General features: G+C 38.4%; 1 protein-coding gene across 1 annotated transcript in view; it reads right to left on the bottom strand.

Moving 5' to 3' along the window:
* Positions 1-17092, bottom strand: part of KIAA1109 (KIAA1109 ortholog) — a 161351-nt gene that overhangs the window by 101956 nt on the left and 42303 nt on the right. The window contains 9 exon segments of the mRNA XM_006762836.2: positions 537-817; positions 2013-2132; positions 5814-5942; positions 8291-8470; positions 11693-11830; positions 12610-12837; positions 15596-15804; positions 16756-16862; positions 17030-17092. The exon segment at positions 17030-17092 is cut by the window's right edge and continues 2 nt beyond it. Of these exon segments, the coding sequence (XP_006762899.1) occupies positions 537-817; positions 2013-2132; positions 5814-5942; positions 8291-8470; positions 11693-11830; positions 12610-12837; positions 15596-15804; positions 16756-16862; positions 17030-17092 (1455 nt within the window).

The following is a 17092-nucleotide window of genomic DNA, read 5'->3' on the forward strand; positions in this document are numbered from 1 at the left end:
GTGCTCGCGCGCGCACACACACACACACACACACACACACAGGATTGGATTCTGCCTGGCCAGTGTGGCTCAGTGGTTGCGCATCCAGCCTATAAACCAGGAGGTCTCGGTTCAATTCCTGGTCAGGTCACATGCCCAAGTTGTGGGCTTGATCCCCAGTGTGGGGCATGCAGGAGGCAACCGATCAATGATTCCCTCTCATCATTGATATTTCTATCTTTCTCCCCCTCTCCCTTCCCCCCTGAAAACAGTAAAAATATTATTTTAAAAAAGAAACTATACTTTTCAGAAAACACTAATAAATTAATGGCCTACACGGTCAATAACTTTTCTGGTTATATCAGAAATTAATACACGTGCTCCCAAAACTCGTTGGAAACAAATATCCACAAAGGCACCCAAAAAGCTGAAAGTCAATGAGTTACCATGTAGGGACACAATCATATTAGGTCTTTACTTAAATACTCTGATTCCATTTCTAACAGTAAAACTTCCTCTATAATTATCCAGCAATTTTCATCTTAAATTTCACTTACCTCTTAGTTCTGGCATCGTGAGTTTCTAAGAAATGTCTCTGTGCCTCATGTTTAGAATGATGATCAGCTGCCAGTGCAATATCAACAGTGATTAGTCCTAAGGTGGCCGAGCCAGCTTCTAGCCAGTAGGCCCTCCGCAGAATCGCAGGCTGGAGCCCAACTCTGGGATTATTCAGCTGTTCGATGTACTGTCTCACTTGGAAGTCCTGAATTGCTGCGCTTATCCCTTCCCCAACCGACTGGTTGTGGAGATTACAATTTGCAACCCGGATTGCCCCCATCTAAAGTTGAATGAAGAAAATGGAACAAAACTCTAGTTTCTGTATTTTTTAGCAACTTAGAATAAACTACATAATAGGTAATTATTTCAAGTTGCATAAAAGAGAAGAAAAGAAAGGGAAAAGGGGGAAAGAGCAATAGCAAAAATAAATGTAACAGAATAAAAACATTCAATTTAAGAAAAGGATAAAAGGAACATAGAACATGGTCCAAAGAAAAACAAGAGAAGGAAGAAAGAAAGCTAGAATAATAAGTAATAAAATCTTAACAAAGCTTGATTTTAAACAGTAATGCTCAAAGCAGAGGTGGTAAACAAATGTTTTCTGGAGCCAGGCAGGAACCATAATATATAAAACCTATAAGCATTCAAAATCCAATCTTTGAAAAACATTACCAGTCCACTTCCCTGCCATAAAGAAAGCTACTAGTATATATCTCTGCCACAAAGTAATCCTATCCTATCTAATAAAAGACAAAAATGGTAATTGGCGTACGACCAATACCCTTTTCATTGGCTAATCAGGGCTATATGCAAATTAACTGCCAACTAAGATTGGCAGTTAACTGCCAACAAGATGGCAGTTAATTTGCATATGTAGGCACAATGCAGGGAGGCGAAAGGGAAAGCAGGAAGAAGCCCCCTTCGGAGGGTGATGGGGGTCTACGCCTATGGCTGAGGCATCAGGCCTGGGCAAGGGGCAGAGCCACCAATCGGAGTGGTCTGGGGTCCCCTGCCCAGGCCTGACGCCTGGGCCAGAGGGATCAGGCCTGGGCTGGGGGCAGAACCAGTGATGGGGCGAAGCCTGACGCCTCTGGCAGTGGCGTCAGGCCTGGGCAAGGGGCCGATCCTGCGATTGGAGGGTGATGGGGGTCAACACCTGAGGGCTCCCAGTATGTGGGAGGGGGCAAGCTGGGCTGAGGGACACTCCCCACACACACACACCAAGGGCACGAATTTCGTGCACCCGGCCCCTAGTGTTATAATAATTCAGTTAGAGTAAAATAGCAGGAAAGTATGCCTTTAAAAAGTAATATTGGAAGAGACCATGAATGAGTTGAAAACAGCTATCTCCTAGAATTCTGTAGTATTTGGTTAGATGGCAAATTATAAATGTGTGTTGTATTTCAAGAAATAGAGGTCTGGTTTGGTAAAAAGGAAAAAGAACTACACTGGCCAAAAAAGAGACAAACATGTACCTTTATATTTGTAGCACAGCCATGCTCCACAATATAAATATCAGCTCCATCTACCGCTAAACGAGTCATGGTGTATTTCAAATCATTTGAAGCTGGACAGGGGCCAGGAATACAACTCAACTAAAATGGAAAAAGATGGAATAATTAATTCTATTTAAACACACAAACAAAATTCTGATCACGTGTATTTTTTAAAATCAGTATGTTAAATTTCACTTTTTTATAATGATAAGCAAAATCATCTGCAATTAAAGTCTTTCCAAATTAGAAAACTAATCACAAGTAACTATGTATGATTTTCATTTAAAAGGGGCAAGTAGCAAGTTTAAATGGATAGAATATAACTTGTGACTGAAACCCAAAAGGAATCATCAAGGTAAACAGTGTTAGAGGTTTATAAAAAATGTATAGTCTAAAGTTGTAAGATTTTTTTATGAGTCCTCCATACACATATATACATACTTGTTTTATACACAACCACAAATACATCAACTGTGAATTTATGGTACTATCTAGGACAAGCCACACAGATTTAATTTAGCTTTACTCCTAACACACAGACTTGTCATATCTAGGTTGGACAAAAACATACCCGCCATCTACTTCAATGAGCTTCCGGGGGCAATGGCAGCCCTGAATAAGTACTGGCCTAACAGCACATAACTGCTTGTCAGTGGCAGAGTGCACTATAAGAATATATTTCCTCCACACAAAGTAGACCTAAAACAAATAAATCTAAAATAACAGGAAGCATGCCCTAGCCAGTTTGGATCAGTGGACAGAGTGACAGCATGTGGACCAAAGGGTCCCAGGTTCGATTCCAGTCAAGGGCATGTATCTTGGTTGCAGGATCCTCCCCGGCCTGGAACCTGGTCAGGACTCATGCAGGAGGCAACCAATTGATGTGTTTCTCAAACATTGATGTTCCTCTGTCTTACCCTTTCTCTTCTACTCTCCCTAAAAATCAATGGAAAACTATTCTCAGATGAGGATTAACAGCAACAAAAATAATAATCTATATATGTAAAAGCCTAAGCGACCATCTGACTGTCCAACCAGTAGCTATGATGCGCAATGATCACCAGACGGTAGACGCTCAATGCAGAAGCTGCCGAGCGACAGCAACTTTGCAGAGTGCCCTCTCACATTCCAGGACCCCTCGGAGGATGTTGGACTGCCAGTTTTGGCCCATCCCCACTGGCCAGGCTGAGGGACCCCACCTGCTGGAGGGAACTCGCTCATTCCCCAGAGGCCCTTTGAGCCCTGGCCCCGCCCCAGGTGTGGCCGGCCAGGGAGGGACCCCGGGAGGTTGGCTCCTGTGCATATCCAGCCCATCTTGCCCAGTCCCACCCTGCCACCACCTTCTAATTAATTTCCTTTAAATGTGCATGAATCCGTACACTGGACCTCTAGTAATAAAATAAAATGACAGAAAGCATATGAGTTGCTTGGCAGAGCAGCTGACTGCAAAGGGACATGAAGTAACTGAAGGTGATAGAAATGTTCCAGGTCTTCACTGGTGCTAGTGGTTACACCAGTATTTACCACATTCGTCAAAATGTGAAATGTACAACTTTAAAAGGGTAAATTGGGCACAGACAATAGTGTGAAGCCCTGGGCCAAGGGGCCGGGGATGGGCAGGAGGGGGTCAATGGGGGGAAGGAGAGGGACATATGTAATATTTTCAACAATGAAGAATTATTTTTAAAAATGTATATACACATTTATGTGCGAGCCTATGTGCATGCCTGTATATTGAATACACACACACTTATAGAAATATACAGTCCATAGGGGAGGGAGGTGTTGTTTACACGTGGTATAAAAAAAAGGTGAATTTATTGTATGTAAATTATGCCTCAATAAAACTGAATGTGACATAGAAGTTTTGAGTCTAAAAAAGAAAAAAGGGCCCTAGCCAGTTTGGCTCAGTACTTAGAGCATTGGTTCTCAGATTGAAGGGTCATAGGGTCGATTCTGGTCAAGGGCATTTACCTCAGTTGCAGGCTCAATCCCTGGTGCCAGATGGGGCTGCATGCAGGAGGCAACCAATCAATGTGTCTTTCTCACATCGATGTTTCTCTCTCTCTGTCTCTCTAAAAATAAATGGAAAAAATACTCCTGGGTGAGGATTAACAAAAAAATAATAAAAATAAATAAGAAAAAAGGGAGGAGACGCCTATAAGCATGTGTGAATTATCCATAAGAAACTAACCGGCCCTAACTGGTTTGGCTCAGTGGATAGAGCGTCGGCCTGAGGACTGAAGGGTCCCAGGTTCGATTCTGGTCAAGGGCATATACCTTGGTTGTGGGCACATCCCCATTGGGGAATGTGCAGGAGGCAGCGAATTGATGTTTCTCTCTCAGCAATGTTTCTAACTCTCTATCCCTCTCCCTTTCTCTCTGTAAAAAAATCAATAAAATATATTAAAAAAAAAAACTAACTGGCTGATAAATGATTAAGGAACTAATTTCTTGGGGCCTGGCAGTGTGCATAGAACAGGAAAAACTAATTTTTTTAATGTTTTTATTTATTTCAGAGAGGAAAGGAGAGGGAGAAAGAGACAGAAACATCAATAATAAGAATCACAGATTGGTTACCTCCTGCATGCCCCCTACTGGGGATCAATCCCACAATCCGGGCATGTGCCCTGACTGGGAATTGAACCTCTTTGGTTCATAGGTCAACACTCAACCACTGAGCCACACTGGCTAGGCAGGAAAAACTAATTTTTATCACACATTGTAGCTATTTCCATTATTGTTGGTAAATAAGCATGGGTCACAGATTTTTTTGGACATAAAATTAAAAGCAGGATGAATCACATTCAATTATAGTAATATATTAGCAAACAAATATACTTTGTATAGCAAAAGAATAAAGAAAGACACACAGGAAAGAAAACAGAAATACTAAACAATAGTCATCTCTGTATTATAGAATAGGGTAAATTATTTTTCTCTTTTGAAACCAGAGTTTTCTGGGTTTTCTGAAATGGGCACACTTCTCCCTGCCCCGTCCAAATGCTCCCCACCCCCAAATTCATAAGGAACAGTACTTACTAAAATAACAGTCTGCCTGTCATTGTCACAGCACCTTTTAAAGTAGCTGTAATGACCAGGTCAAGGTCATGCAATATTGTAGAAAGAGCATAAATGAAGTCAAGAAAACTGGCAAATGCCCCACACTGCTAATCACACTGAAGAGAGGAGTCTGCAAACAGTGTCATGCAAGGAATCTGAACTTCCTCTGGCTTCAGTTTCTAATTCTCTACACAAATATAGAGCCAATCCCAAAGACTCAATGCAATATGAATATTGACAGGAAACATGTAAGAGATAAGACTTTCATATCTCCATTTATTTGTGAATACATGTTTTAATAATTACCTCATATTTTATTTTTATTTTTTAATTGATTTCAGAGAGAGGGAGAGAGAGAGAGAAGTATCAACGATGAGACAGAATCATTGATTGGCTGCCTTCTGCACACCCACTACAGGAGATTGAGCCCACAACCTGAGCATGTGCCCTGACTGGGAATCAAACCATGACATCCTAGTTCAGAGGTCAATACTCAACCAATGACCACACCAGCCAGGCAATTATCTCATATTTTAGATACTTACAACTAAATAACAACTGGCTACAATTTGCAAAAGTAATTTTATTAATTTAAAAAATTGAACTATAGTGTTTACTTTGTGCCTATGTGCATTTGCTTTAAAGCTGATATTTTAATCGGCCATTTTAAAAAGTCCACAAATGTTTGTAACACTACTATCCTATTTGTCAACATACCTTGGATTCGCAGAACCGACGATCAAGTCCATGTTGACATGTTATTACTGACTTGGGTCTTTCCAGTTCATACTCTCGACACACCACATGAAAAACAAATGTCTGACCCCACTCCAAGAGACTAGCCAGCTGCAAAATAAGCAGTACAGTTTGACAACATGTTAGCACACTTAACAAGCACTTGGAGCTCAAAAGCTAATTAAGAATATTAACACAGCCCTGACCAGTTTGCTCAGTGGCTAGAGCAGTCGTGGGCAAACTACAGCCCGCGGGCCGGATCCGGCCCGTTTGAAATGAATAAAACTAAAAAAAAAAGACCGTACCCTTTTATGTAATGATGTTTACTTTGAATTTATATTAGTTCACACAAACACTCCATCCATGCTTTTGTTCCGGCCCTCTGGTCCAGTTTAAGAACCCATTGTGGCCCTCGAGTCAAAAAGTTTGCCCACACCTGGTAGAGCATCAGCCTGTGGACTGAAGAGTCCCAGGTTCAATTCGGTCAAGGGCATGTACCTTGGTTGCGGGCACATCCCCAGTAGGGGGTGTGTAGGAGGCAGCTGATGGATGTTTCTCTATGGATGTTTCTAACTCTATCCCTCTCCCTTCCTCTCTGTAAAAAATCAATAAAATATATTTTTAAATAAAAAGAATATTAACACAGCTTGAAAGATCCCAAGCGCTGTCTTATACATGCTGCTACATAATCCACTTGTTAGTCAATATCATGATTTTTCTACCTTGACATCATTTATAAACTTATGTTACTTTACATTCATGAATGACAAAATACATTTCCAAAATGAATTAATTTCAACTGAAAAATTCAACTTCTAAAGTACTTTTCTTCAAGGTCATATCTTCCTTCTTATATGACTAATCAGAGTCCTCACACCTAGAATTCTCTACCTAATTATCAATCAAGCTTTGGTGTGAAATTTGAGTATTTAATTATCATATTGAACTATGATTTAGGGAAATTAGGTATTTTGAAGATTATGTTTGTTTATGTAAATAAAAGCTTAAGTAACCATATAGCAACTCTTCATCATATCTTTAAATTTTAAAAAAACCCAAATTCTATAATTGATTAGAGTTAGTAAACACACTGAGACATGGTTATACATATTATCCCCCCTAACAAGTACATAATTTAAACTATTGGAAAACATGAATTTTGCTTTTAAAACAAAGAATGGCATAAACATTAAAAGCACCTAAGGAATCATGAATCTCACAGAAAACAGTGATGCCAAGACTCTAGGGCAGAAGAAAATATTTCATTTTCTAAGAAATGCAATTTATAAACATGTGAGAATCTAGCAATCCTTAGGTTAAGGGAATCGTATCTAGTCTTGCAGGATCGGCATAGCTCATTAGAAAACAAGCTTTTGTTATATGCTTCAGTTTTTACTTGTAAATGGAGAGACAGGAAATGGTGGATATTAAGGACAGGCTAGTTATGAGGCCAGAGAGCACTGAATATTTTTTGTCCATTTTTATACATTCCATTATATTTTTTGTATCTATTTCTATAGAAAATATCCCTTTGCAATTCATTCATTTTCCAATTTTTAGAATCCTAATTTTTGCTGTCTCCCAACATTTTACTTCAGATATAGAAGATACTTCGATTCATTATTCATCTTGTTGCTACTACCAACCTCTCAATTATGTTTCATACCCACTCTGTAACTTTTAATTAAAATTGAGTATGTACATTTCTGCCACATTTCAGTCTTTTGAAATGCCAGATAAGCATGCATTTTATCATAAAGATATGGCCCAACAGGTGAAATGTTACAGTAAAATGACTAGTCTACTAAATTTCAGTGGTCTATTTCTAGAAGTAAGTAATCTTTAAGGCCTCTGAGTCTTCTAAAGACACAGTGGGATGGATGATGAAAGGGAGGGAGAAGTTATCCAAAGGATCTTAACTAGCCCTCTAAGCCAGGATTACTCACCAGTAAATTCTTATCTATTTTTTAAACCAGTACCCCACATCACTAATAAGCAGGTACAAATGATGGTATCTTGCTTTGAGACATGACAAGTAAAGAACTGTGCTACCTAATCCTTAATATAGTAAATGCTAAGAAATACACAAAAAAGCAAAATTTTTAGAAAACTTATTCTATATACTGGGAAAAGGAGATTATTCCAACAGTGGAGAATCATATAAGCTTAATAATACAGATATGTGCAATATATAGCTCAGCCTAAGTTTTTCCCAAAGAAAGTCTCAAATTCTTTAAAGTACTATGTAGAACTATACAACATTACACTCATCAATTTCATGTGTCTCAGAAAAATGAAATTTGTTTCTTATTCATCTATTGCTAAGAAAAATTGTGAATGGCAGGAATCAGAATGTCATTAGTGGAAATGCAATGGACATTCAAAAACTTGCTCTTGGGGCAGTGGGTGAGTGGAGGAAAAGGAAAAGAATGTAGCAGACAGTACTCTGACACTCGTACCTGTGGTGCCGTGACCTTAGCTGTGAGGCTTCCAGCCTGCACGTCAATTAGCCATGCATATTCTAGGGAATCGCTTCCCAAAGGAAGACCTTCTGCTGAGAACATGGCATGTGCTCTCAGCTGGAGACCGGACAGATTGATATGACCTTCCTTGAGTGCGTCATCTACAGGGGGTCGCTGCTGGAAACAAGAGCAAAATACATACAAGAAAATCGCATTATGATTTCTAGTTGTTTTTTCCCCAGAGACGAACAGTAAAAAACATGCTATCTGAACAATAGGCTTCAGGATTCACAAGCTTCTGACATGCCTTTTACCCATGAAAGTCTGAGTAAAGCTTCTACAGTGATAGTACCCATGAAAGCCCAGCTACAAAGCAAGACAGCAAAGTCCTACAAAGAACATCGCTCTCTGAGTGGTCCCTGCCTTAAGGAAGAAAAAGAAACCCAGACTCTGACTGGCAGGAAATACAATGTCTTGCGGGAAGGCAGGAATAATGAGATTAAAATATTAAAAAGAAGAAAATAACAGGGAACAATGAAGATCATTAAGACCATAAAATGAAGAACTAGGGCAGGAAGCCATCTTCCATATAGATTTTGTTAGTAAAGGCATATTTTATCATGTTCTGGTCTCAAGAACATGATATGCTACCAAGCACCTCACACCTCTCCTTGTAACACTTTTAACACTTGAAAGTATTTATCTTAATGGTAATTCCCTCCATATTTATCTCTCCACCAGTTGACTAGGGTAAAGACCATTTCTGCCTTGGTCATCAGGTATCCCACTGCACCTAACTGAGTGACCACAAAAGCAGATACTACTGACTGAGTACCTGCACAGAGGACCTCACAGCAGGTCTTCTCAGAGACACCAACACATGGCTATACACTGAAACAGTTCACAGATATTTCCCAAGTGAGTTTTACTATGGCAGCCTTCTCAGTGTGTGTGTGCAGGCCAGCTTAGAGAGTTAGTGTTCCTTGTTTCAACACATTGTGGAAATCTGTTCTTAAAAAAATTGTTTTAAGGAGAAAGGCTAAAAAATCTAATTCATAAGGATTTCTTAGAAGGAAGTTTCAAATTATGACTATAATACACCTCTAGAACTTGTAAAAAATGTTTTCTTTTCTTTTCATATAAGTTGTGTAACAGTATATAAAATCGCCTAACTTCTCCAGGCCTCGGTTTCCTTGCTTTATCTAAGGGAGTTGGGGAGGATAGTCAGTAAAGATTTCTTCTGGCACAGAGAATCCATAATTCTCAGTATAAAATTTTTCATAGTTTTTTTTTTAAGCTTAAAAATACATATGGAAATTGGCCTGTCTTAAAGGTGTAGCCTCCCTAATACACTAATAAAGGTTATATTCGAAATTTGTATTATGGGTTGCATCATGTTATGGGGTAAAGGGTATCCCCCAAAAGCTTTGTTCAAGTCCCAAGCCCACATACCTGTGAATGTGACTTTATTTGGACACAGGATAGGGTCTTGGCAGATGCAATCAAGTCAAAATGAGATTACGTTGGAGTAGGGACTCCTTCTTAGACATGTTTTAGTAAGAGAAAACTGGGAACACATAGACACATGAATGCCATATGAATATGGAAGTAAAACTTGAGTGATGTGTCTACAAGATAAGTAATGCCAAGGACTCCTAGCAACCAGCAAAAGCAGGAAGAGACAAAGCACATTATCTCCTGCAGCCTTCTGAGAGACCATGGCCCACCAGCACCTGGTTTCAGACTTCTAGGCTCAGAACTGTGAGAGAATGACTTTCTGTTGTCTCAAGCACCCGAAGTGGGATACTTTGCCACCGGAAGCCTAGGAAACCAGTATGTGTCATAAGATGACCATGAAGTAGAATGTGTAGTTTCCTAAGTCTGACACAATAATCCATCCATTGCTTTAGATCAGGGGTGGGGAAGTCCAGTCTGTGGGACTTGACCTCTCATAATGAGCTCAATACAGTGTTTTTTTTTATATCTGGTCCAGTCTTTTGAGAATGTAGTGATGGAAATAAAAGTTAAAGTGTCATCAGGTATTCATAAGAAACCAAATAGTTAGCTAAGATTCTCAGAACTCAGCCATCAGGAGACACTTCCCTTCACCTTTATTAATTAATTAATCTAATTTCAATAGATTGAAAACAAGGAGATGGGTTTCCTCTCCGCACACTCACCTCCCAGAATTTAAAAAAAAAAAATCAACCAATTATAATGATCTGCTAATTAGAGAGAGAAGAACAAGAGTTGTTTTTAAGGTTCCTGCAGCAAGCTAAAATAAAAGTGCTGTGCACGTGAGATTTTTGATAATAGCACAGTGCTGCATCTTGATTTCAGTGACATCTATATGGGGTGAGTAGACACACAAATATGCACACCCATTGCACCAATGTCAACTTCCTGGTTTTGATACTGCACTATAATTACGTACAAGGTCAACATGGGGAAACTGGGGGAAGGGGATACGGGGACTCACTGTACTAACTTTGCAACTTTCTGTGACTCTATTATTATTTTGAAATAAAAGTTTTAAAAAGGAAGCACATTTTGTGGCAAAAGAAGCATGTAGTATACTATGTATATATGAAAATATAAATTAAAATTCTTTGTAGAAAAATATAATCATTTATGGCAAAACAGTGAAAAGGGGGTAGGCTATTAGAAACAAAATGATCAATTACTACACAGACTCCACAGTAAGTTATTATCCATTGATAATCTGAGGTATCAGATTCACCTTCCCACTTACATATTTCCCTGGCCTTGTATTAATCCATTTATATTTCTAAAAGTAGAGAAAAGCCCTAAAGTAATGGTAGAAAGAGAAGCCATCAGTCATTAAAAATTAGTAATTATGAAGTGATCATCTACCCAGGAATATAAATTATTCCCATTTGATGAATATCATTGGCTCTCTTCCAAAAGAGCCCCAGGGATACTGTGAAAGTGTTAACAAAGTATCCTGTAGGTATGTCAGATGAAAAAAAATAAATCATTGGCCATGCAGATATGCATGTTTTGAAGATTTAAAACATGCATGGTACTGGTTGATAGTAATACTTAGGTTGTGATTGTCAGAAGAATCCACCAATATTTTCTACATTTTTCCCTTCCATAAATAAACGAGAAAGTTATAAAGTATTTCTTTCCATTTCTAAAAACAATGGATATAATATATAATTGTCTGGGACCACATAAACAGGGAAAGCGGAAAGATAATGAAACAGATTCTTGGAAAACTCTCATACATCCATACACACATACAAAACTTCTTACTATGGTTAAATGAAAAGTTTCTAGTTTACAGAGCAGTAGCCTCCATGTAACACATTGTTTTCACCCTATAAACAGTAACAAGAAATTTCTAAATCTCTACACGACTCACTTTCACATTACCTGATAGTTGTCACTGACGAACACACTCAGGGGTGACAGCACAAGCTGCAGCATGGTCTCCCTAAATCCTTTTTTCATTTCAAAACACAGTCTTTCCAAGAAAGCTGTGGGACACTCAGGACCATCAGCAGTTCCATGCTAAAGTCAAACAAAACCCCATAATCAAAATATAGAAAAAGGCAAAGACCAAGGAAGTACAATAAAATAAAAACTGTATTTATATGACTAAGAGATTTTGAATTTTAAAAAGAGAAACAGTGCTTTACTGACAAACACAAGTTACTGGAACCCCAGTAAGGACATTAGGTCCACTAAGCACACAGGTGGCCTCTCTGCTGTGCAGCCCTAGGCACATGACATGCAGCCGGTAGGCAGCCCAAAGCTCAGGGCCACCCACCACATCTGGCCTGGATCCAATGGCATGGGTTCTTTGGGGAATATAATCCTGTTCCAAGTCAGCCCCAACAGGCCCACAAGTCATCCTTAGAGTGAACCAGGATTCAATGCTGGACCCGAAACTGCAGGGGCACAATTCCACCTCCAGGGTCAAGCCTGAATCTTGATTTTGTAATAGGTCCACCATGAGGCCCCAAACTGGACTGGAGTTGGAGATGAAGACTAACAAAATGTAAAATCCTAGAATATCCTTCAAGCTAACTACAAACATGTCAAAATGTTCTGAAGTTACACAGAAGAACAAAGAAGAAACTTAAGTGAAAGAAGGAAGACTAAAATTATAAATGAGCAAGTAATCACATTCTGAAGAAAATAAGCTAGCTTTATAGAGATAAAAGGATACATTTAGAAGTTTTTAATCTGAATTTTTCTATAGTTATATGTGTGTGCACACATACAGTTTCCTATGCTGGGTGAATTTCACATGATATTCCAGACTATTTTGATAAGTAAACACTTACAATAGGCAGACGCCCATGAACTTTGTACAAATTCACAAGCACAGTAATATCCCAAGGACGCAAGGACAGAGGATGAATTGACTTGGCTGAACTTTCGTTTTCCTTTCTATCACCTTCCATTCCGACTGCCGTCCATCCAGAGCTGGATGACGTTGACAGGGACAGAACCGGACTTGAAATAACCTCTTCAAAATCCATATACATGTCATCTTCCCCAAAATAGTTTTCCTATAAATATTAAGAACAAATGGCTATCAAAAGAGATATGTAACAATAACTTTTCACCTTACAGACTAAAGTTTGTAAACTAAGCGTCTCCCTAACCTATTTTATTTTATTAAAAGCATCTGGTCTGTTTCCTTAAAAATGGAAAAAAGGATACACATATTTAAGACATAGGCTTACTTGGCTGCTTATCAAATAAATATTCTATAGCAAAAAACAAACAAACAAACAAAAAGTTACAGAAGTTTATGTAGTAAAGCTTCATGATAATACCACCTCTAATTATAGCAAAAACCTGCAACCTACATCTTAGAAGAAATCTTTGGAGATTTATAACGTTCAACAGTTGTCAACTGTACTTCTCAGAGTGCAGAGGAAATAATACTCAGAAACATCCTTTGGGGGAAGCAGATCACTTTACTGAAAATCAATTTGGCTACATCCAACTAGCTAAATACTACAATTCATATATTCCAGTTGGAATATTTATCAGGAATGTTTTAACAGTTTAATAAGAATGTCCAATTTTGGTTATTACTGACAAAACATGTTATAAAACAGTTACCAAAACTTCCTTTCACATAGTTCATCCTGGTTTCTTATGCATTAATTAGTGTTCCCACTACTAATAATATTCTGTTTCTTTGCATCAAATTTTATTTTTATATAAAATATTTTTCTTCCCATTTTGTATTTTGTCTATTTGATCTGTCAGTATTAATCAAAAGTTGTTCAAATATTCCTGTTAACACTGTTAACGATATTTGTTCAATATTAGAAACAAGTCAATGTTTGGTAAATTCTGCATTCTGGTTATTGACATTTGTTTTCTGGCTAAGATTCCAGACATCAGGTCAATTACTATCTTTTCATATAGTGCCTGGACTATAAAAATCCCAAACTACTGACTCACAACACCAGTGCTTTTTCTTCTGTTTCCTGCCTCTAAATAATACAGGTTCTACTTAGAATCTGCTTGACATGAGATTTTAAGTACCTTCTAAACCATTCAACTAGCACTTCTCCTCCCAGTCTTGGCTAGCAAATCTTGACTGTCTTTCCCTGACCAGCCTTAACCATCCCAAACCTTCCCAGAACCTTGTGTGTTACAGGTTCTGCTAGGTAAGCATTCGCTATCCCAGCGTCTGCAGCAATGAGACCACAAAAGGGAGTGTGTAAGGAAGCATTGATGAAACTAGACTCACACACAGAAAGCCACTGCCTGTGACTATTAGGGTTTGGGTAATTGGTCTCTCTTTGGTTGTCAGATGTAGTAAACAGCCAACATGAATTTGAAAAATCTTGGGAAAATGCAAAATTTCATGATAATAAGAATGTCAGTTTCACTGGATAACTGCTCAAGTCTCCGGTAAACCTCTCAGTGCTAAGTGAGGATCTGGAAGGCTTAATTACCTATGCAGAAGAGTAAATCAGTAAAAATTATTGATGACTTCTGGTGACTTTTTAAAAGTATGAGCTGAATATCAAAAGGATAAGAGAGACATCTACAAAACTGATGAAGTCCTCACCTGTTGTTCTTAAAGTAGCCTCTCTTCATAAGCATGTTCAAGACACCAACCTCTAAGTGCTCTCATACTGTAGTCATTTAATTTCAGTGAAAGAATTATACCAAAATTAATTAACACTTGACTTAGTCCTTACTCAAAAAATAAGTGCATATTTCTTCAGAACCTAAATTTGTGATATTCCGAAATAAACTTACTTACATATATTTGCTTCAAATGTTAAGATGGAGCTCCAAACAAACCTTTGATTAATTACCATGAAATAAAGTTGTCCATTTTTAATGGTTTCACTTGAAGTAGACTTTTCCTAGTACCAATTACCCTCAGATAAGAGATTAACTTATACTTACTGCATTAAGTACAATGTGTTAAAGTTTGTCCACACGTCTGTCCTGCTTTATCCCTCCTAACTTTTCTCCTTGAGAACAGATGCAATATCATTTCTATCTCTAGCAGCTAGCACAACTCCTAGAACATGCTAAATGCTCAAAATAATGATAAACTGAAGAGTACACTACTTTAATAAATAATTTTATAATTGAGTTAGTACTATCTATACTATCCTATAAATAAAAGGCTAATATGCAAATCGACCAAACAGCAGAACAACCAGTTGCTATGACGCACACTGATCACCAGGGGGCAGACAGCACTAAAGACCCCTCAGGGGATGTTCGACTGTTGGCTTAGGTCACACTCCCCAGGCGCAGGCCAGGTTGAGGGGAACCCCCCCCACCCCAGTGCATGAATATCATGCACCGGGCCGCACGCACGCACGCGCGCGCTAGAGGCCCAGTTCACAAATTCGTGCACAGGTGGGGTCTGGCTGGCCTGCCCCAATGGGGGTCCATCAGGGGTGGGGGCAACTCGGGGAGGGGCTGAGAGAGAGCTCCAGGGCATGTCTGTCCTATCTCTCTCAGTCTCAATCAGCCAAACCCCAGCAGCAAGCTAACCTACCGGTCAGAGAATCTGCCCCCTGGTGGTCAGTGCATGTCATAGCGAACAGTTGAGTGGCCTTAGCATATCATTAGCATATTCTGCTTTGATTGGTTGAACAGATGACCAGAAACTTAGCATATTAGGCTTTTATTATATAATCTATTCTCAACATATATAATATATTCTCAACACTTGAAATCATCCAATTGGCTATTGCAAATGGTCTCAATTTCAATTAGATATTAATTGCTTTACATATATCTAAAAATATGCAAGTTCTTTTAAAAAAATCATACCTTTATACAAAAAAAAGCATTTAATAGCGGTCCATAGAGAGTTATCTGAGAGTCTGGGGAAAGTTCCATCTCCACATGCAGTTTATCAGGTGGCAGCTCGGAGGGATCAACAGGTGGGCGGGAAGAAGTAGAGGGAGAAGAAATGACTCGGTCTGACATCTTCTGGGATGGCCTCAACACAGACAGCATTGTTTCTTCCATTTCTGACACTGGGATAAATTTGGAAACAAAAAGTTTGGTGACGAGAGGAAAGGGCCTCTTAGAAATTCTTCAAGGCAAATACGAAAGCAATTAACTCTGATATAGTACATATAGCATAAATGAAAACAAACCTGAAAAACTAATAATTAAGAATGTAAAATAGAATAGACTTCATTGAAATATGTGCAGAAATACATGAATCAGACTGCATAGACTCAATGAAAAATTCCTGTTAATAGCAAGTCCCTGCAACATAAATTTGGGTCATGATTAGGCTTTAATTATACTTGGGCATTAAAGTACAGTGGTTTTCCTTTAAACAGCTATTCAAATACAGTGTGATGTTACCAAGCTCCATACATAAGAACAATTGTGAAAATTATTCTTTAAAACGTAACTCACTGGAATAATACAAAGGAATAATCACTTGACTCTAATTCCATTTTGGACCCCAATTATAAGGCGCATAAGCTTCAGGATAACTATGATAGTTATCAAATGCATTAAAGAAACTAACACTTCACAAAATCAAGTAAGTCCCAGGTTTGATTCCGGTCAAGGGCATGTACCTTGGTTGTGGGCACATCCCCAGTAGGGGGTGTGCAGGAGGCAGCTGATGGATGTTTCTCTCTCATGGATGTTTCTAACTCTCTATCCCTCTCCCTTCCTCTCTGTAAAAAAATCAATAAAATATATTTAAAAAAAAAAAAGAATGTCAATATCTAGCTCATAGTTGTTGTAAGGATCAAATGAGATAATGCAAGCCAAGAAACAGCTTGGCCTACTAATTAATGCATAATAAATGCTCAATAAAAGTTACCTATAATTACACCAAAATCCTTAAAAGATTTTAATGTATACAATTATGTCAAAAGAACAAATGCATTTTTTGTATCTTTGATGATTATCAGTCATAACACCAGATGTTTCAAAGTACAAATTATATAAAAAACACTTACATGATTGTTTTAGCTGTTCATCTGCTTTCTGTGGGTAAACTGGATGCCATGTATAATCGATTGTAAGCATGACACTTGGAACAGTCCAACATTCAACCCAACCAGCCCTTTAAGAGTAAAGAATAAAGTTTCTAGTCAGGTACTTATTCCTTTCATTATATACATACAATAGGTACAGATAATCAAAGTTATTATTATTCTTGGGAATACTCTGAAGAACAGTTTCTCCACATAGAAACACAAAATACTTAAGTCACTCCTGTTAGGTACTCACTTTTCTTGAGTAAGGTTCCTCCATTTGGGTTTAACTGTTTTCTGGCTGCTCTGACACTCCGCA

Source organism: Myotis davidii, unplaced genomic scaffold (assembly GCF_000327345.1).
Source record: "Myotis davidii unplaced genomic scaffold, ASM32734v1 scaffold438, whole genome shotgun sequence".
NCBI classification, from domain to species: domain Eukaryota; kingdom Metazoa; phylum Chordata; class Mammalia; order Chiroptera; family Vespertilionidae; genus Myotis; species Myotis davidii.